General features: G+C 39.9%; 4 protein-coding genes across 4 annotated transcripts; 2 read left to right on the top strand and 2 right to left on the bottom strand.

Annotated features, from left to right (window-relative positions):
- Positions 1–1,715: 1,715 nt before the first annotated feature.
- LOC115581692 (uncharacterized) lies at positions 1,716–2,749 on the top strand. Its single transcript, XM_030416984.1, has 2 exons — positions 1,716–2,599; positions 2,674–2,749. Exons 1-2 carry the CDS (start codon positions 1,716–1,718, stop codon positions 2,747–2,749), a joined length of 960 nt encoding a protein of 319 aa, XP_030272844.1.
- A 3,394-nt stretch (positions 2,750–6,143) lies between these two features.
- LOC115581691 (G-protein coupled receptor 183-like) lies at positions 6,144–7,360 on the top strand. The gene is made up of 2 exons (XM_030416983.1): positions 6,144–6,983; positions 7,120–7,360. Exons 1-2 carry the CDS (start codon positions 6,144–6,146, stop codon positions 7,249–7,251), a joined length of 972 nt encoding a protein of 323 aa, XP_030272843.1. The 3' UTR covers positions 7,252–7,360.
- Positions 7,361–9,020: 1,660 nt separating this feature from the next.
- LOC115582360 (protease-associated domain-containing protein 1) lies at positions 9,021–12,578 on the bottom strand. Its single transcript, XM_030418318.1, has 5 exons — positions 12,335–12,578; positions 11,980–12,080; positions 11,750–11,859; positions 10,348–10,515; positions 9,021–10,234 (listed from the first exon to the last, which is right to left on the bottom strand). Exons 1-5 carry the CDS (start codon positions 12,408–12,410, stop codon positions 10,114–10,116), a joined length of 576 nt encoding a protein of 191 aa, XP_030274178.1. The 5' UTR covers positions 12,411–12,578; the 3' UTR covers positions 9,021–10,113.
- A 681-nt stretch (positions 12,579–13,259) lies between these two features.
- Positions 13,260–17,893, bottom strand: il12b2 (interleukin 12B 2). The gene is made up of 8 exons (XM_030418316.1): positions 17,677–17,893; positions 17,396–17,477; positions 17,006–17,266; positions 16,622–16,724; positions 16,285–16,475; positions 15,492–15,640; positions 15,286–15,396; positions 13,260–13,680 (listed from the first exon to the last, which is right to left on the bottom strand). Exons 1-8 carry the CDS (start codon positions 17,677–17,679, stop codon positions 13,534–13,536), a joined length of 1,047 nt encoding a protein of 348 aa, XP_030274176.1. The 5' UTR covers positions 17,680–17,893; the 3' UTR covers positions 13,260–13,533.
- Positions 17,894–19,374: the final 1,481 nt, after the last annotated feature.

Below are 19,374 nucleotides of genomic sequence, written 5' to 3'. Positions count from 1 at the left end.
GAGTCGTTTTAAACATTAAAGTTGGAGCGCGATGTTCCCTTCAAGAGATGATGATGGACCACATACAGCCCTGTCCACAACCTGAGGTATAAGGTATTATAATTCAAAAATGTCAAAATCCTCTGATTCTCTCAATCTCAGAAAACCAGTCAGGTAAAAAAAAAAAAAAAAAAAAAACTGTGTGTGTGTGTGTGTGTGTGTGTGTGTGTGTGTGTGTTAGAAATACATTTATTCAGATGTTCCTTACATATTTCTTCCTGTCTGCTACTGAAAATTCATCTGTCCTAGTGGATGAATGAAGGAACATTGTGCCATAGATTCATCCTCATTTCGTAGCTATGTTTTAAGATGAGCTAAGGTGAAATAATCCTTTGTTAGAGCCACAACAGGGACATTTGCATTATTACAGCAGCAAAAGGGGATAGCAAAAATAGAGATCACAAATTAAAACTGTAATAATCAATACGTTAAAAGTAAGTACCAATAATATAAGCAAAAAACAAACTTTCAAAAGTGTCAACACCACTGCATCGAGATAATTTTGATTATGATATTATTTACACCTGAATCCTTTAACTCAATAGTTTTCAGATTTGATGTGAATGTAAATCCAATGGGCAGAATACTGTTAACCTAGACAAACAAAATAAGGTGTGCAATAAATACGATTTTTATTGTAATCTGTTTAAAAGGATTTCTGATATCTAGTTGACAATATTGTTTTTTACCATTCTGCTTTTTGAGAATTAAAGGATTTAACAGGTAACAGCTGATGCACAGTGTCCACTGCAGCCCATATTTACAACAAAACATAATGGAAAAAAATGCATGATTTCTCACTTGTTTGAATATGAAAATAAAACATTAAAAATCCTACTTTGTGATTCAATATTCTTGCTGATAGCTAATACTAGTGTTTGTCGCACAGTGTTCTACAGGTTCCTGACGTTGAGCTGCAGCTTTTCTTTTTTTCACTGTTTACTGTTGTAGTGTATAAGAAGCTTCCTCAAAGATTCAACCAAAGAAAAAAATGAATTAATGTTTTTTCTTAGCTCCATCCATCATGACAGCATGTTTTTTAGATATTACAGAGGAGAGGATGCATTTTGTAGGTTGCAGGTGCAGGATTGTAGGCATGATGACAGTTTATAGAAAGGTTTGGCAGACTGCACGTCAAGCCTGGACGAGTACATAAGTGGGCAGACTCACAGATTGTATTTATCTTTTCTATAACTGAATTGAAAAATGGTCTCAGAGGAAAACAAGTTCCCCAGAACAGTTTGAAGCTAGATAGGTGGCAGGGTCTGCCAGTTATAACAGTATGAAGTCATGAAAATGAAGAGTTTGTTTATTTAGGCTGTTTGAACATAAAAAAATGAATAAAATCAATCAATCAAGATCTTTCTCATTGCTTAAAATGTCTTCCCCAAACCATACTGCACCTTTAAAGGCTTTTAGTTATTTAGTAATTAATTGATTAATTAATTAATCAATTGATAATAGGCTATATTGCCAAATGTTTTATTTGACAATGCTTTGACCCACAAAAAATAAATAAATCTATCTATCAATATTTTATCCTTTGTACCATAAACACTGATATGAACAGTGAGATTAGGTCAGGGCTCATGGTGCCAGGCTGACCTACATCAGATGGGCGTTGTTTGATCCAGCAGCTCTATAAAGTCTTTCATTCGGGCTGCGCTGTTGGAACAATGCTCCTCTCCAACACCACAGACTCTCTGAGCGGAGGAGTTCCCCTCTCGGTGAACTTTGACGCTCCTGTAGATTATCTCATCTTCATTTTCCAGATATTGTTCGCCACAGCTGCTGTTCTCATAGCCGGACCTGTCGTCATCTCCATCTTATCCACCAGAGCGCTGCGCCTGCAGAACAGGTTCATCTTCATGCTCAACACCAGTGTGTGTGACACGCTGGTCGGGTTCTCTGTGTATTATGTCGGTCTGTTTGACGTTCAGGAGGGGTATCCGTCTAGAAATGGGACTTACAACATGTTGCCGTCTATCCTCGGTGTGAACATAATGACGTTTCTGTTCGCACAGTTCGACAGGTACTTCGCTGTGTGCCATCCCTTCATCTATGCGCGCTTTATAACGCGCCGCGTGGTGATCTGCCTAAATATCTACTGTTGGCTTCATGTCTATGGTCAGTCGATCGTTTTGAATTACCTACCACTCTCCTGGTCAATACAGGCGTATGTCTACAGCGTGATCAACTTACAGATCATTGTGATCACCAAAGTGGCCATGACCATCAAGCTGTACGTCGTCGCCAGGTTCCAGCTGGAGAAAGATCCTCCCAGCGCCGAGAAAGAGAGCAAGAAGGAGTCCTTAAAGATCATCATCTTTGTTGTCATAAACTTCTTGGTGCTGTGGTGTCCTTCTTTTGTCAATATCGTCCTCAGACTGGTGGCGGGAGGAGGGCTGATTTTCAGGAACGAGGCCACTAATCTCTTCGCCATCATGGCTCGTCTGAACGCCGTGAGCACGCCAGCTGTGTACATCTGGGGGAGCCCGGCTCTGAGGGAGGCCACGGTGAGGACGGTGTGGGGCAGAGTGTGTCCGAGGTGCAGGAGGAGGTAAGAAGGTTATATAAATATAGAGCAGTAAAAAGATCCCATTCACTCATCCATTCATTCCTGTCGATGATCAGCTGGTTACTCTCCCGCAGAGTTGGCTCCTGTCCTGTGAAGGGAAACGGCAAAGGGAGGCCTCCGAAGAACCACTGACATATGTTCACCCGTCAGCAGCTGCTGCAATGATCCAGTGATGAGCGACTGACAACTAACATTCAAACTGTCAATTCATCCCATTCATATAATGTGTCCAATACAGTGGACAGATATGTGGGAGTCGTTTTAAACATTAAAATTGGAGCGCCATGTTCCCTTCAAGAGATGATGATGGACCACATACAGCCCTGTCCACAACCTGAGGTATAAGGTATCATAATTCAAAAAATACCAAAATCCTCTGAACATCTCCATCTCTTTTTGTTTGTGTGTTAGAAATACATTTATTCAGATGTTCCTTACATATTGCTTCTTGTCTGCTACTGAAAATTCATCTGTCCTAGTGGATGAATGAAGGAACATTGTGCCATAGATTCATCCTTATATCGTAGCTATGTTTTAATATGAGCTAAGGTGAAATAATCCTTTGTTAGAGCCACAACAGGGACATTTGAATTATTACAGCAACAAAAGGGGATAGCAAAAATAGAGAGCAGTAAGAACAATATAAACAAGAAATAAAACCTCCAAAAATGTAAACACCACTCCATCGAGACAATTTTGACTGTGATATGATTTACACGTGAATCATTTAAATAATTAGCAATATTAAATAGTCTTCAGATTTGATGTGAATGTAGAGCCAGTGGGCAGAACACAGGTATTATTAACCTATACAAACAAAATAAGGTGTGCAATAAATACGTGCAATATATGCAATAATGTCCACTGCAGTCCATATTCACGTGTCCCTTTAAAAAGTAACGTATTGAAAACATGCATGATTTCTCACTTAGAAATAAAACATTAAAAATCCTACTTTGTGATTGAATATTCATGCTAATAACAAATGCTTGTATTTGTCGAACAGTGTCCTACAGGTTGTTCCTGACATTGAGCTGCAGCTTTTTCTTTTTTTTTTCTTGTTTATTGTTGCAGTGTAAGAAGCTTCCTCGAAGATTCAACCTAATAATAAAAAAAGAATTAATCTTTTTTCTAAGCTCAATCCATCATGATAGCGTCTCTTATTTAGTAAAGAGGAGAGGAGGATGCATTTTACAGTGCACAATAACAAATGTTACAGCACAGTAACAAATAAACAACAGTTTGACTGTAAATCTTTGATATTTATAATGCATTCCTGCATTAAGGTAATTGAATTAATGCAGACTTATTGCAGGTTATAAGTAATATCAAAGTATTAGCCATAAAGTAATGCTTATGAAATGGTTTGTTCTATCACCTGTGATAACTCACACATCATCTTAATGTTACATCGTACTCCTGTAAAATATGAGATTGGATCAAACATATGTGATAGGAAGACATCAATTTTTTGTTTGATATTTTTTTTTAATTCATTTATTTATTAATTTTTTTGTTAAAATTCTTAGAACTAAACATTCTTATATTTTCCCCTGATGGGGTTGAGGACATATTGTTAAATGACAGCACAGTAAAAGCTGAATAAAATGGTGACATGCGAAAAAAAGAATGAAACCCTCTGAACCTGCAGAAGGTTGAGCTAAATTCTCTGCAGGATTTCTGCTGTTAAAGGGTGATAACAGGACATAAGATCAGAGCATCTCCAGCAGGGCCGTAGCCAGTAGCGCGAGAAGGGGGGTGCTGCCGGGGCTGCAGCCCCCCCTGGGTGGTGGCTGCAGGGTGTAACATCACTGTAAACCTAAATGTTAGAAATATATATATATATATATATATATATATATATATATATATATATATATATATATAATATCCATAAATTATATGGGGTGTAGAGTTGTGGGAATGTGTGGGAAAATACATTAAAAAAAAAATATTTGTGGAGGAGACTCCCTCACCAGGAAGCCGCTTCAGCATATTCAAACGAGGGGGCAAGACAAGACTATGAGGGGTGACACGCGGGCCAAGATCCCCTGCTTGTACAAGCAAGCAAAAAAAGCGAAGACGTATTTTGGCTTGGTTTGCAGCGTGGCGCTTTTCAGGCCTTCTGAGGCAGTGACTCGAAGTCTGCAGAGCAAAACTCTCACTGCTCGCGCAGCGCTGGAGTGCGTCAGCGTTCTTCAGCAACACATGAGGGAGACACTTCGGGAGGACGATTTTTTTAAGCAGCTCGTTGACAGAGTAAAGACTTGTGCAGGCTGCTTGGCCATGGTAATCGCCGCTTGCTCGGAACTTCTGTTTTTCTGGTTACCACTTGCCGCTGGCTGGTTTTTTTTTTGTTTTGTTTTTTTTTTATGTTTTTTACTGCTGGCCGCTTCCCTTTTCTGCTGATGTTTGAATGAATAGACATTTGATTGTTTTTTCATGCTCAGCCTCAGCACCAAGGACAGCGCTTCAATGTAGCATTTCAATGTCGCCGCTAATTTTGTTCAGGCCTTTTGTCAGGTTCAGCACCAAGGACAGTCACAGTTTCAGTGCGTAAGAACGAATTTTGTGTCTGTCATGTCATGTGTTGATTACTGTACTTTGCCTGCTTATGGACAAAAAAATTTTAATAAAATTTGCATTTCATCTTAGAACTTTTTTATGTTTTATTTGCGTGTAGCTTTTGGGAGCCAGTAAGCAGCCTAGTAGTGTGCGATGCGCTAGGGTACAGTAGCAGAAAAAAATACGATGACGTCACTCATTCATTCATTCAGTTGGCAGCCCCCCCTACTTAAAACATCTTCCCGCGTTCCTGGCCGTAGCCAGTATTTTAGAGATACTGAGGTGCCCCCAGCCCCACCTGTCCACCGAGGACATTTTGAAGATTATAGTATAAATTTGTGCATTTCTCTGCATTTGGACAGGACCAATAATTGCTTCGGAAATAAAATTGGTCACATCAAAGAAATTATAATAAACTGGATGCAAATTCTGACAGAAGAAGAAGATAAGTAAACAAATATGGCCAACTTTGACTATCGATTTATTAAACTTCTTTCTTCCTGACATGGTGAACATTTTATAAGAACCATCATTAAACATCAGTTAAGTAATTTCACTGTTAAGAAACAAAGAAATGGTCCATTAAACATTTATAAAGCAGTTGTCAAGGTTAAAAAAACATCAGTTGCAACTTTTTAATGGCCATCCAAATAGTGTGTATGACTGAACTAGATTTCAATAAAGAATTGCTAATAAAAACTTTATAAAGCATTAATTGCTTCTTAACAGTGAAATAATCACCAACTAAAGTTTGATTCACTATAAATTTGCCTTTTAAAAAAAAAAAATTAGATATAAGTGTTTGTTTTAATGATATGACAGATATCATGATAAGGGTAAGACCCAGGAAAAAAAGTGGCAGGTTCGGGCCTGATCTCCAGAGAGCCCGGCTCGTCCCTGCACGGTTCGGTGTGACTATATAAAACACTGGCTGCGCTGGAGGAACATTTGCGCACGGACAATGCTCCTCTTCAACGTCACACCAGGCTCCGCCACGGGGGGAGTTCCCCTCTCGGTGGACTTCGACGGTCCCGAGGATTATGTCATCTTCATTTTCCAGATATTATTCGCCACCACTACTGTTCTCATAGCGGGGACGGTAGTCGTTGGCATCTGCGCCACCAGAGCGCTGCGCCTGCAGAACAGGTTCATCTTCATGCTCAACACCAGTGTGTGTGACACGCTGGTCGGGTTCTCTGTGTATTATCTCGGTTTGTTTGACGTTCAGGAGGGGTATCCTTCTAGAAATGGTACCTATAATGTTTTGACGTCACTCCTGGGGGTGAATATACTGACTTTTCTGTTCGCACAGTTCGACAGGTACTTCGCAGTGTGCCACCCCTTCATCTACAGCCGCTTCGCGACGAGACACTTCGTGATCGCCGTCAACATCTACTGCTGGCTCTATAACTTCGCCCACCTGCTCGCCCGGAACCTGCTGCCTCTCTCCAAGGCGACGCAGCTGTACGTGTTCAGCATCGTCTTCTTCCAGCTCATCGTGCTCACCAAGCTGGTCATGACCATCAAGCTGTACGTCGTCGCCAGATTCCAGCTGGAGAAAGATCCTCCCAGCGCCGAGAAAGAGAGCAAGAAGGAGTCCTTGAAGATCATCATCTTCGTCGTCATAAGCTTCCTGGTGCTGTGGTGTCCTTCGTTTGTCAATATCGTCCTCAGGTTTCTAGGGAGAGGGCTGACGTTTCGGAACGAGGCCACTAATCTCTTCGCCATCATGGCTCGTCTGAACGCCGTGAGCACGCCAGCTGTGTACATCTGGGGGAGCCCGGCTCTGAGGGAGGCCACGGTGAGGACGGTGTGGGGCAGAGTGTGTCCGAGGTGCAGGAGGAGGTAACCGGGTGGAGGACGAAAAACACTCAATACCACAACTGTTCGTGTCATGATCAGTTACTCATTTGTGTTTTTCTTTTCTCCTTCTCCAGAATCGGATCCTGTCAAGGGAAGGGAGACACCAAAAACTAACCGGAGTGCTTCATTCAACTTTATTTTCTATATACATATATATTTTCTCTCTCTGTCTCTCCCCTCCCAAAGATTTAGATTCAGAGAATTAAAAACTGCCCCCCACACAGCCAGAGTTTCATTCAAACACTATTTTCTGAAGTGATTCTCCTGTATTTACTGTTTCGTGACCCCCACAGATGCTGCGGATTAAATATCAAACTGAGAAGTAGTTAAACAACCCCAACACCGTCAATCAACACAAGAAATGTCACATAAAATGCAGAATAAGTATAACACACACACACACACACACACACACACACACACACACACACACACACACACATAGGCTATATATACACATATATATATATATATATATATATGTATGTATATATATATATATATATATATATATATATATATATATATATATATATATATATATATATATATATATATATAATATATATATATATATATATATATATATATATATATATATATATATATATATATATATACACAAAGAAAAAGGTTCAGTTCAGGCCAGGAAGCACAACTGGGAGTTGTTTGTTTGATTTGTAGTGCAATACTAAGCATTTGGTAAAGAAAGTTATAATCACATGATTCAGTGATCTGTATGTTAATGTGTAGGCTGAAGTGTCGGTGTGTGTCACGCTGAAACGCACTTAATGTCGGGAGAACACTGAGTTGTGCAAGTTTGGCACTGAGCATTTAGGTGTTTTTTGTTGCTGTTGTTGTTGTTGCGGTTGTGTATTCTCTGATGATGTGGGTTTCTCTTTGGGTTTCGGCCTGAAGTTGTTTGCACGAACTAAAGGAAACATCCGCTTTTATAAATGTATTTATCTATTTATTAATTCCAAGTTAGCACAAAGCAGGAGTGACGCACAGAGTTTAGGGCGCAAAAAGTAGCAGAAGAGACAGATCCACATTTTCCTTCCACCTATGTGAAAGTTAAATTATGTAGAAAAGCCTTCGTGACACCGCGCTGCTTTGCTCTGATAATAATCAGGATTTAATTATGTAGAAACTTAAAGCCTGTTGCGGGTCTCCTCCACGTGCTCTCTCTCAGTCGAGACTTGCTCTTTCTTAAGAACATGAGTCAACTCTCACATCACTTTATCAAAAATGATTTTTAATCAAGTGGAAAAGCCCGTGTGTGAGTGTGTGTGTGTGTGCTATGACTTCTATTATCCTCATAGGTCGACTGATAATTACACAAACCCTAATGAACTCAGAGTTCTACTTTTATCTTCATGTTTTCTGTGTAGTCACACTCTCTGTGCTTTAATATTTTCTGCTCTGCCTTCTTGTTTTAACTCACCTCAGACTTTCTTGTGCTTGGCTTGACTGTTAATTCTGTGATATTGTCTTCCTGTAAAAGGTCTTATATAAATAAAGTTCATTATTATTTATTCAAATGAACAATTAATAAATACAGGCCTAGTTTTTTTTCTTCCACTTGAAGAGAGATGAAATGAAAGCACATTCTATTCTTTTTTGTCATAAATATGAATGAAGCTGTAGTTTTTCAAAGTTTATCAGAAGGCATTGCAGAATATGAGGAGAAAAAGATGAAATGGTTATTTGCCATTCCTCGTTTACCATTATTTTTTTACCCAAACAACTCATTGCATCAATCATGTTTATCTGAACTGCTCCAAACATTAAGTATAAAAGTAGATACAGTTGTTACTGAATGTTATGAGGTAATAAAGTTGATATTAATGAGGTCAATGTACTTGTTTTACTTCTTTCATTAGTCCTGTTGATTAGGCTTCAGGCACAAGAGGACAAAATGTGTGTGTATGCTCTTAAAGGCTGTGCAGATAGGAAAAGACAATAAATCTGAGTCTTTTGTGCAAAAACATTTTATATTTATTAAGCAGAAGAGAACAATGTTCAATTTGTGGTCACCCTGTTAAAATTCATGCAAATAAGCAGGAATGTACTAACATATTTACAGTAAGATTACTTTCCTGGTACACCGCACAGTGCTGTCATATCTTATATTTCCCCACATAGAGGCTTATGCAGGAGTTTGTACTATTTGACAATGCAAAAAAAACTGTGCACTCCAATTTGAAAGAGTTGTATTAATGTGTATCAAGTTTACACATTTTGACGACTGACTACTTATCACTAAATCTTCTGTGCAAAAAGCTCCTTGAGACCACTCGACTGCAAAGGAGTCTCATTATCTTCAAAACTACCGGCTGATTCAGTCAACTTCAGCTGAGCACTGACATTATTTACGCCCACTTTTATGTAAGAAAACAGATACATCCATCCCGAAATGATGTAACCTCAACTGCCCACACACACTACCATGCAGCCTTTAAGTTGGCATGGATGTTAAGACACACATCCACTAGAGGGCAGCTAAGAGACAAGCAGTACGACAACAACAGACATGGCAACCAAGGAGGAGCAGTGAGGGAGTGATAATGTACCTGTACAGAAAGAGGCATGAGCGAAGGCAGCATTGTAGATGGCAGTGGTCTGTGAGGCCAGTGAATACATGGAGGCGTTTGGACAATGACCTTTTAGACATCTATGGTTGTCTCACTGTTATCACTGGCGACACTGCCCCCAAGTTTCTGGTGGTACTGCTCCGTTTCAGCTTTCAGAACTCGGGCACAAATACGGTTGAAATAAAGGCAGAGTACAGACAGAGGGCTTTGTCAATATGTGTATCTATCTTTGAGCATGAACGAGTCATGAAAGAGTCCATTTGGACACTTTTCAAAGTTTGCTCCACAGGCCTTTGGCTGTGTGTTTAGGTGTATAATCATAATCCTGTGTACATATGTTAATGTCAGCGGTCCGCCTGCTTGTGTGAATTTGTTTAACCACCAGCAGTATTTTCCTGCGCTTCTGTGCACTCCTGCCTGATGAAAGGGTGTTTATAGAGTGAGGGGGTGCATGAAGCTGTGGGCGAATCATTTCTACCACAGTGTCCATGGCGGCTGCTTGAGTGGGAATGAGGCCAAAGAGGAAACATTGACAGGAATTGAAATGACCGCCCACGGCAGTGCTTGTCTCTGAAGAGACCGTCTGATCATCATCCTAGAACACATGAGGGAGAAATTATTAATCTCCAGTAATGTCTCCTATTAATGCCACTTATTATATCAAAACACGCAGGTCAGAATGTGTTTTTGTGTTTATGCATGTCTTACCCGTCACGTCCCAGCAGGAACAGAGCAGGTATGCGTGGTTTGACAGTGCTCCCATCAGTTATCATATCAAGGTACTGACTGTCATTGTCCTCAGCATTATCAGCAATAAGAACGGCTTTGCCTCCTGCCTCCTCCACATGTCGGGCCTTTTGAACAAAGGAACAGCCCCTGGAGCGCACGTGAAAACAGATAAAGAAATGGGAGAAACCATTTTAATTAAAATCAGCCAGCAATCACAAACTGTAATCTAATCTAATCGTTACATCCAACGAGCTTTATTCACACATTTAGTCAAACTTTATTGTCCCATGAAGCCAGTTTGTTTTGCACCAAGTTTGTACCTTTACACAACTGCACAGAAAGAAGACATGAACAAACAGAGGAGAAAAGAGGTCTACTTGGACACGCTCAGCTCGAGTTTGTGAAACTGAGAGGCAGTGCCTGTTTTAAGGGGAAGTGAACCCAAACAGAAGGGGTTTCCTCTCTCCATTTTTGTCATTCTATGGTGCCTGCTGATGCAAGACTGCAGCTTTCTCTGTGTTAGGATTTCCAGGTGACACATACCAAAATGCAACAACTCGTGTAATTGTGTACATACTTGCCCTGCGGTGTTGCCCTCGGGACGGGTGCTGGATGGGGGCATTCTGGCTGGTTGTGTCAGTCCTATTTCTTGTTAGTTACAGCGTTTTTTCTTAAGTATTAATGAGGGTATTGTCACTCTATTCTATGAATAACTGTGTTTAATCTATGTGTTTTACTCAAGATACTGCATCCTCAGTTTCTATTTCATATTACTTGCTATTCACGTATGTATGTTTGTATACATGCGAGTATGTGAGTAGGTGAAAGGTATCTTTTTTTGTTCTCATTTTGTGAAGGACTTTGTGTTACTTTGATGTATGAATAGTGCTCTACAAATACATTTTCATAGATTGATTGATCAAAGCGAGTTGTTTCGTGCTCAGCATCTATGAATCAAACATAAACATACTGTCACAATTCAAGTGCGTTTTAAATTAGATCTCAAGTGTAAATCAAACTGGATATTCAATATGACTCTTGGTGTTTTTTTAAAAGCCAGACTGCTAACTGCAATTATACCTGTAATTATATTCTTTACAACTGAAGGCTAGGAGTCAGAGTCAATAACTCAATGTTTGCGGGTGCAGTCAGCTCTGAAAAACTGCATCAACCCTTAAAGTTAAATGTTTATAGTGTGAACACATGATTTGCATCTACAATATAGGACCTCGAACAGGATATACAAGGAGTTGCGTTACTTGCCAGACCTCTTAAGTTCTTACATTTTGATCTCAGGCCACAGCTTCAACACCCCTCCTCCACTGATATCTACGGCTTGTACAGGTGAAGCTACAAGGCTCTGAGGTGTGTGTGAACATACCCTCGTTCCACCAGGATGACTTGTCCCTGGATGATTTCGCTGTTCCTCAGGTCTGAGCAGCCATCTGCCGGGTCTGCTGGCACTAGGAAAATCTCATCATAGGATGATGTCTGGTGAACAAAGAGAGAGAGACAAAGAGACAGAGAGAGAGAGAGAGGTGGAGTGTTACATGGTGAATATACAACTGAGGCTTGAGACAAGTGAAATTCAAGGGAGGGCAGAGTACTGACAAAGTCTCCTCCGAAGTCTTTAGCAGGGGCTGCACTGAAGATGAACCCTATCTCCTCTGGCCTGATCACCCGGAAATAAAGCAGTTCATTGATCCCCAGACCTGAAGCAGACCACACAGAAAGAATAAAGGAAAACGTCGGGCTTTACTCCAACATGTGAATTAAGTTACTGCATCGTGAGTATGAAGTCAGTGTTGGTAAACCACATTGATATGTGACGGAGGTTCACAGGGAATATGACGGAGTTCAGCTAAACAAGGGGCGTATCACCTTAGCATGCGTCTGAAAGCCCTCTGTTAGCTTAATGAGGTGTTTACAGCAGCAGACCGTGCCTCCTCCTCCCCCTCACTCTCACCTGACAGGCGACTGAACTGCATGAAAACACTCCAGAGGTATAAAACCACAGCTGCTGTCCGAACAACCTCCGCCATGTTCAAGACATCTGTAAAGCTCCCTCGACGTTACCAGGTGAGAATTCAGCGTGGTGGTACACGTGAGAGCGGGCTTTTGTCCATCTGCAGCTGTCGGTCTGCTGTCAGTGCAAAACAGAGCTGCAGCTACTTCCGCGCTTCGTTTAATGCGCATGCGTATCTGGCAAAGGCGGATTGAGCTACTGCAGGGCCGCAGGGCTGCAGCTGGGCCCCCCAGAGTGGTGCAGCCTGTAGTCCCTAAAAATCGGAAGTCAATTAGCATTCTTTCACATCCTGTTCCCTCGTCGCAAAAGTAAGTTAGTTTTTTTGAATTATTTTCAGTTAAATTGCCTGAAATAAGGTCTGTGGCTACCGCAGGCTTGAGATATTCACGTTTTGTTGTTCTGTCTTAAAGTGGTGGCTGCTGACAAGTGGCTGAAACAGCATCACACCGAACCAAGACTCATCTACTCACTAGTCCGTCTTGAGTGTTAGGGTTAGGGTATGATATTTCAGTAGTGTATTATTGTTACGACAGTCATGTCAAAACAATAAACGCATCACTTTGGCCAGTGACGTGGATTGTAACGTGTTATAAACAAAAGTGAAGCTTTTATTATATATGTATATATATATAGCATGTAACATTTTTGCATTGATATGTCAAAAAGACCCTTGTTGTTTATGGTGTTGTGTTCAGTACTTACATGATCCCAAATGTTTCAATGTTGTGAGTAACAATGTTCAGATCCAGAGAAGTTGTTGTTATGGTATCAAATAATAATAACAACTAACCACAAAGTCACCCTTCAAGCAACACATGAAATGCACAATAATAGTAATGGAATAAAATACAAACAGAACATGTTATAATGTTCATCAGGACTGAGCATTACAGCCTTCATGACTGTATAGATTTATTGCACGGCTGCTGCATTAGACTCAACACAACACACAAGTAAAGTTGGGACTACAAGTAAAGTGTTCAAGCACTTGACATGAATTAAGAGGTACAATTGTATCACTTCCGAAAGATCAATGTATTAATCCAGAATATTTCCCCACATTTAACTCCAAATTATAAAGTTTTTGTACACCAGCACGATCCCATATGCAAGGTATCTTTTTATTGAATGCCATCTTTTTAACCTGTCTGGTTCTGCTCAGCATTGTTGCTCCTTTTTTTCTTCCTTCTCTTCTTGCAGAGGTTCAAGCTCCCAGATGGCAACTCCGGACAGCAAGACTTTGCTTTGTTTTTGCATTGACATGGGTTCTTTTTCCCTTTTCTGACCTGTAATGAGTTAATAACAGATTAGGGTTGAAAAAAAACTTCAAAAACTAACTCCCATTATTAATATGTAAGAATTACATCGCTGTCACTCTCAGTGCCACAGAATAGAACATTACTCTTATGTTATTTCTATATGTAAAAGTGTCATTTACTGCTCAAGCTACAAGCTAAATAAACTGTCGGCAAGTACTTTGATTCTTCTTTTTAAGGTTTGAGCAATCTAAACCAAGTTTTTAATTTCATTTTAAATTTATTCTCACTTATGATTAATAAATATACAAAATGTATTTGCTAAAAAAAAAAAGTATTCACTAAATAAGAAGAAAAATATGGAACACGGAACTAATGCCACAGTCCCGGCTATGCTTCATTGCATTTGTCACCTATAACAGGCTGTTATAGGTGCCTATAATCTGGCTGGTTAAACAGGTGCAACTATGATAAACGTTGCGGCATTAAGCTGTTTGTTAGCTATAGTTGGTGCTTTAGATGGCCTTTATTGTTCACACAAACTTATAACTAACAGATTATGATATGAATATGTAAAAAGCAAACAACAATTGCACTATTCTGTAGTCGACAGTGAGAATGTTTGTGAGAGTGTGTCATTGTTAGCCTGACTGTCGCTTGTTATTATTCTCTCCATTAGATGCCAGCCATGTAATTACAGGTTTTACTACCTATACAAGTCTAAATACAGCATCAAAAAAAAAAGAAAAAAAGAAACAAGTATTAATGCTGGCAAACAAATAATATCCTTTGGTCTTTAATAAAGAGCGACTTGGATAATTTCCTCTTTCAGATACTTCTGCCATAGAGGCTCCATTATTTATTATAAGTGACCACCGCAATTCAGTCTGTCAAGGACCATTCAGTTCACACGCTCTTCTAATAATATTTCTAGTAATTTGTCCTGCCTGATGCACATAAATGTGTCTTGCATCATATCGAAGGGGAATTTCTATTTGTCAGTAGGTGTACACACACAAGAGCAATACATGAAAATGAAAAAAGGAACATATATAAGGAAGGAAGCACAAAGCTCTTTTAATAGCCATTTGATGTGCACAGCACCAGACCACCGAAATACACAGAAACGCCAACACACTTATAACACATACAGAAATAACAGCACCAAGAAACAAACTGTGTGAATGTATGTGTGGAAGTGCATACTAAGTGAGACTAACATTTGTCCCCCTGAAACTCTATCAGCCCTTTTTTTCCTGGTAGATAGAGTTTCATATTGATTCACGGAGCTGTCTGGGTGCAAACTGGAAGGTAAACATGACAGTAGAACTTTAGGTGGGGACCTCTATTAGTCCTCACAGTATGACAATGATGGCATGTATGATTTTAATATAAATAATAAATATATAAATAAATACATAGTTTGAGTTGACTAATAAATAAAAATGTATGACAAAGGTGTGGACATATTACTGAGCTTCTGGTGATTACTGTGTTAATCTCTTGGCCGTCAGTGTGTGACTAGTATGAAAACAGTAGGTGAGAGGACATGAGAGGACAGTGTTGACATACAATATGAGAACAATGACAGAGCAGGAGCAGAAGTGATGCATTCAGACAACATCAGTAGGTTACATTTTTCCAGGGAGTCCACTGGCTCCAGGCAGAGAGCACCAGTGGGTCTCTGGATCGGACCCTCAGCATGCTGATACTCTTCGGGACCAGAGCGGATGAAGAAAGTCGGTGCTAAAGTAAGACAGGTCACACAATGAGAAAAAACAAACAAATAAAATGGATAGAATGACACACATCGAGCGATCACCAGACAAGCTTGCATGTACCTCGCCGTTGTCTTTCAACACGTATTCAATCTCGTGCTCCAGTCTGAAGTAGCTGTGAGGCGACGACCAGCTGGATGGTGGGTTGATGGTCACGTTCAGGTCCTGCTCCACCTCCTGACACTTGACAATCTGGGGACTATCAGGTTGAACTTGACAGGAAAGGAAAAAATTGTCAGTAAGGAATCAGTAAAGTATATCTATAAATAATAAAGATGAGTAATGGTCAGACTGCTAATATTTGCCTCATTTACTTTTTCATGCTCAAGTTTTAATATTACATTTTGATTGACATGATTTTGATAATGAATAGTTTTAGTCTATAAAAAGTTCCTCTCCCCCCCCCCCCCCCCCCCCCAAAAAAAACAAACAAAAAAAAACATGAAAAATGTTAATCACAATTTCCCAGAGCCTAAATGTAAATCTCTACATTTAAGGAGCTGGAACCAGCAAATGTTTGACATTTTGCTTGAGAAAAAACTACCTGAAAATAAGTGTTGCAGCTCTAGTTGTTATATCTGAAAATAATCTCCTTTTCTCCCTGACCTTTATGTATCTTGATAATGCTTAGAATAAACCATTTTACTTCTTTAGAAAGTTACTTTACTGAACATGGGACCAAACACCATTCATTTCTACGACAATATATGATTTCATCCTTCAAGACCAATTTCCTGATAACTGAAACTAACCTAATCAGTGTTTTTTTTTGCCAGAAGATGCTGTTTAAGCACTGTTTAATCTTAATAACCTTCTATCTAATGCCTTTAGTGCAGCTCAGTTTCACTCAGCTCACCGATGTCTCTGAGATAAAATCTCTTGGTTTTCCTGACGATGGAGAGGTCACTGATGGCTTCAGCAGTGACGATCAGCTTGGTGCTTTCCTCAGCGTAAGGGGAGAGGGAGTGGGCCAGCTCAAACTGGAATCCCCCATCCCGGAGCTGCTCTCTGTTGCTGATCCACTGACATGATTTATCACCTTCACTGCTGCGGAGGCAAGCAGAAAAACTGACACTGAATGACATATGTAACTGAGACAGTAACCGCGTTACTTGTTGCTTGTTGGCCTGTCGTTATGAACCTTTATGCAATATTTGGCCTCTCTATTGTAATTAGTTGGTTTTTTTCCTTACCAGTTCTCGCCCAGTCGGAGGCGCACTGCTTTGTATTCACTGTCGGTCCACTTACAGCTGAAGGTACAGTCATAAGACTTTGCCCGACAATGGATGGGAGAATCTATAAAGAACCCAAATGAGAGTGAACACAATTTTAGTGTAAAATGTTTGAACGTTGTCACACTGAAAAGGGCGAATATTTCACCAAATGTGAGACATGGTTCATCATGTGTCAACCTTCAGGGTCATCCTCTAGAGTCTAGAGGATGACTAGACGGTAAATTATATTCCACCCAGCCAGACACGCAGAGAGTTTTTGAGACTCATCAACTCTGAAAGACTTCTGCAATTTACAGCATATGAGGAGGAGTATAAATGGAAAAGGAAACAAGCGTATCTCACCCGACTCCTCATCCTCGTCATCCTCCAGCAGCAGTAGATAGGTTGATGATAACATCTCTCCTTCTCTCCAGCAGCTGTATTGGCCCAGTTCAGGTGTATCTACGTCAGTCAAGACCAGATTCTGACCAACCTGCCTGATGTTGTTCTCTAACTTGACATCCTCCATCTCATCGCGTTGAACCTTCCATGTGACGGCTTCGTCTGTCTTTGAACGGCAGGTCAGTGTGACTGGATTCGGATCTTCCCTTTTTGCCACCACAACTGCACCAACATAGATAATAGGAGACACACATGGACAAGAACATGTCAAGTTAACAAGTTTAGAAACGGTCCACATATAGAAAGAAAACAGTGCCAGAAAACAATATGTGGACCATAAATAATACATACAATTTTCTGGAAAGTGGTTGAGATCGTGTGCTCTTGTGAGGCTGATGAACAGAAGCCCGAATATCCACAGTGACAAAGCCCCCTGAGAGAGTGTGACAGCAAGAGGAAAATTCAGCAATTGAGCAATTCTGATTTGCTAGTTATTATTGTTTATTTCATCTTCAACTGAGAAAGAAAATTTAAAAATCTGTTTATGGGACATTTCAATTCAATATATTTTTTTTACCCCATTCTGCCATCTAATTCAAGCATCTATAGACCCCCAGCAGTTTAGTTCTTACCATCTCGATGAAGTTTCACTGAAGTGATGTGATGAAAAAATCAAGAGCAGAAGTTGCGTCGCAGCAATCCTGGTGATCGTATGCTTCAACTGTCCACGAAGCATCATATTTATATGTATGAACCCTGCATGCATCATCATCATCATCATCATCACCAACGCCACTGAAATGGCCCCTTTGAAGGTGAAACGCAGCGATGTAATAAACTGATAAGAGTACCACTGACAGAGGTGGCAGTCAGGGCATTTCCTCTATGTTTTGCATGTCAACGTTTTGGAAATAGCGAGTTTCGAAAGACTCAGAGATGAAGATAAGAAGTGTTAAAGTGTGGGTGTGCAGTGGGGTGGGGGTTTGCCCTTCAAACAGAATACTACACCATCTGATAAGGAAAAAAAAACACACAACTGGACACAGCCAAGCACCCCCAAAACTTGATATGCATTTTTTGAGAACTAAACAAAATGGACAGTGTACAGTGATACATTTGGCAATAGAACATATACAATTGGGATGCAATTTATAGAGATAATTGTTGGTCCATCTGCTCTAATAATCTTCTTTTTCTTTGTATTTACAGTAATTTTTAAAATCTAAAATGTCAAAAGATATCACTGGTTGCTCCTTCGAAAATGTGAACTTTTGCTGTGTGCTTTTGCTGCTTTTGTCTTCAATAAAAGTCATTAATCAAATGTTTGGGGATTTTGAGGTGTCGCTTACACAAAACAAGTTTTGGGAGATTGTGTTTTTTGTAGCCCAAACAATTAATTTGTTAATCTTAAAAAAAATTAATCCTCCTTTTTCACTGATAATTCTAAAATACAATTAGCTGGAGCTCCGCAAGAGGGATTGTTTAGAAGAGATATTAGCAGCCTTTGTATTAATCACATTAATTATAATATTTCCTAAATCTAAATTCTGACCCTTAATCCTGGAACTAAATCCCAGCTACAACCCAGCATTATCTTGGACATGACCAAACAGACTGCTCTCCTTTCAGAGGTTTTTCCCCATCTCATCACTGATGTGAGGATATCTGATGTCCCTAGAGTTCCAGAGAATGCACACATGCTCACACATACAAACAGCTTCACACAGGAAAAAGCAAAGGGAGAGGCGACAGGACTTTCCCAGCCCATGACTTTAGTTGGTTACGGGGCAATCCAATTTTTTTCTGCCAAATGTCAAATATGAAAGAGCGAGACATTAAAGCTATATGTCGAGAAAAACACATTTAGCTCATTTGTTTATTCTCACACACGCGTAAATCATGTGACCCTGTCATGTGTTGAGCTGTGTGTGAGGCACTTCCATAATTCCTCTCTGCCCCCTCGCAGTTAAGTAGGTTGATTAAATTATACTGTATATTTAATAGAATCTAACATCTAAAGTATCGACACGCATAGTTTAACTACATGGGTGATCTAGAATTCTGCTAAACCTGTTAGGTCATGTGAACAGAAATAGATGGTTTCAGGTTTCAGTTCCTTAAAAGCATAAATGCCGTTATTCATGTAGTAGAGCAGCTCCGCGAGTTACCTCTCACACCCTTTCTCTGTTTATTTGACTACAGTGACTGCGGTGGCATATCAAGTTATTGATATTATCAATATCAACAAAACAGTTTGAACTGTTCACATACAGAAGTCACTTATCACATAGTCCAACTCGTGAATACAGAGCAGGTAAATATACAAGCTG

The sequence above is a fragment of the Sparus aurata genome, chromosome 5 (assembly GCF_900880675.1).
Source record: "Sparus aurata chromosome 5, fSpaAur1.1, whole genome shotgun sequence".
NCBI lineage: Eukaryota > Metazoa > Chordata > Actinopteri > Spariformes > Sparidae > Sparus > Sparus aurata.
Note: the sequence above shows the minus strand (reverse complement) of the source record. Positions and strands in the feature narration are given on the sequence as shown.

Excerpts from the sequence above, each read along its gene's own strand:
- il12b2 (XM_030418316.1), bottom strand. Across the intron at positions 16,725-17,005 it reads TGACGAGGATGAGGAGTCGG|ATTCTCCCATCCATTGTCGG; the intron begins GTGAGATACGCT and ends GGTTCTTTATAG. Across the intron at positions 15,397-15,491 it reads TGTTGAAAGACAACGGCGAG|CACCGACTTTCTTCATCCGC; the intron begins GTACATGCAAGC and ends GTCTTACTTTAG.
- LOC115581691 (XM_030416983.1), top strand. The coding sequence starts at position 6,144 with ATGCTCCTCTTCAACGTCACACCAGGCTCCGCCACGGGGGGAGTTCCC. Across the intron at positions 6,984-7,119 it reads CGGCTCTGAGGGAGGCCACG|AATCGGATCCTGTCAAGGGA; the intron begins GTGAGGACGGTG and ends CTCCTTCTCCAG.
- LOC115581692 (XM_030416984.1), top strand. The coding sequence starts at position 1,716 with ATGCTCCTCTCCAACACCACAGACTCTCTGAGCGGAGGAGTTCCCCTC. Across the intron at positions 2,600-2,673 it reads TGTCCGAGGTGCAGGAGGAG|CTGGTTACTCTCCCGCAGAG; the intron begins GTAAGAAGGTTA and ends GTCGATGATCAG.
- LOC115582360 (XM_030418318.1), bottom strand. The coding sequence starts at position 12,410 with ATGGCGGAGGTTGTTCGGACAGCAGCTGTGGTTTTATACCTCTGGAGT. Across the intron at positions 11,860-11,979 it reads AAGACTTCGGAGGAGACTTT|ACATCATCCTATGATGAGAT; the intron begins GTCAGTACTCTG and ends TTTGTTCACCAG. Across the intron at positions 10,235-10,347 it reads TTCCTGCTGGGACGTGACGG|GATGATGATCAGACGGTCTC; the intron begins GTAAGACATGCA and ends CATGTGTTCTAG.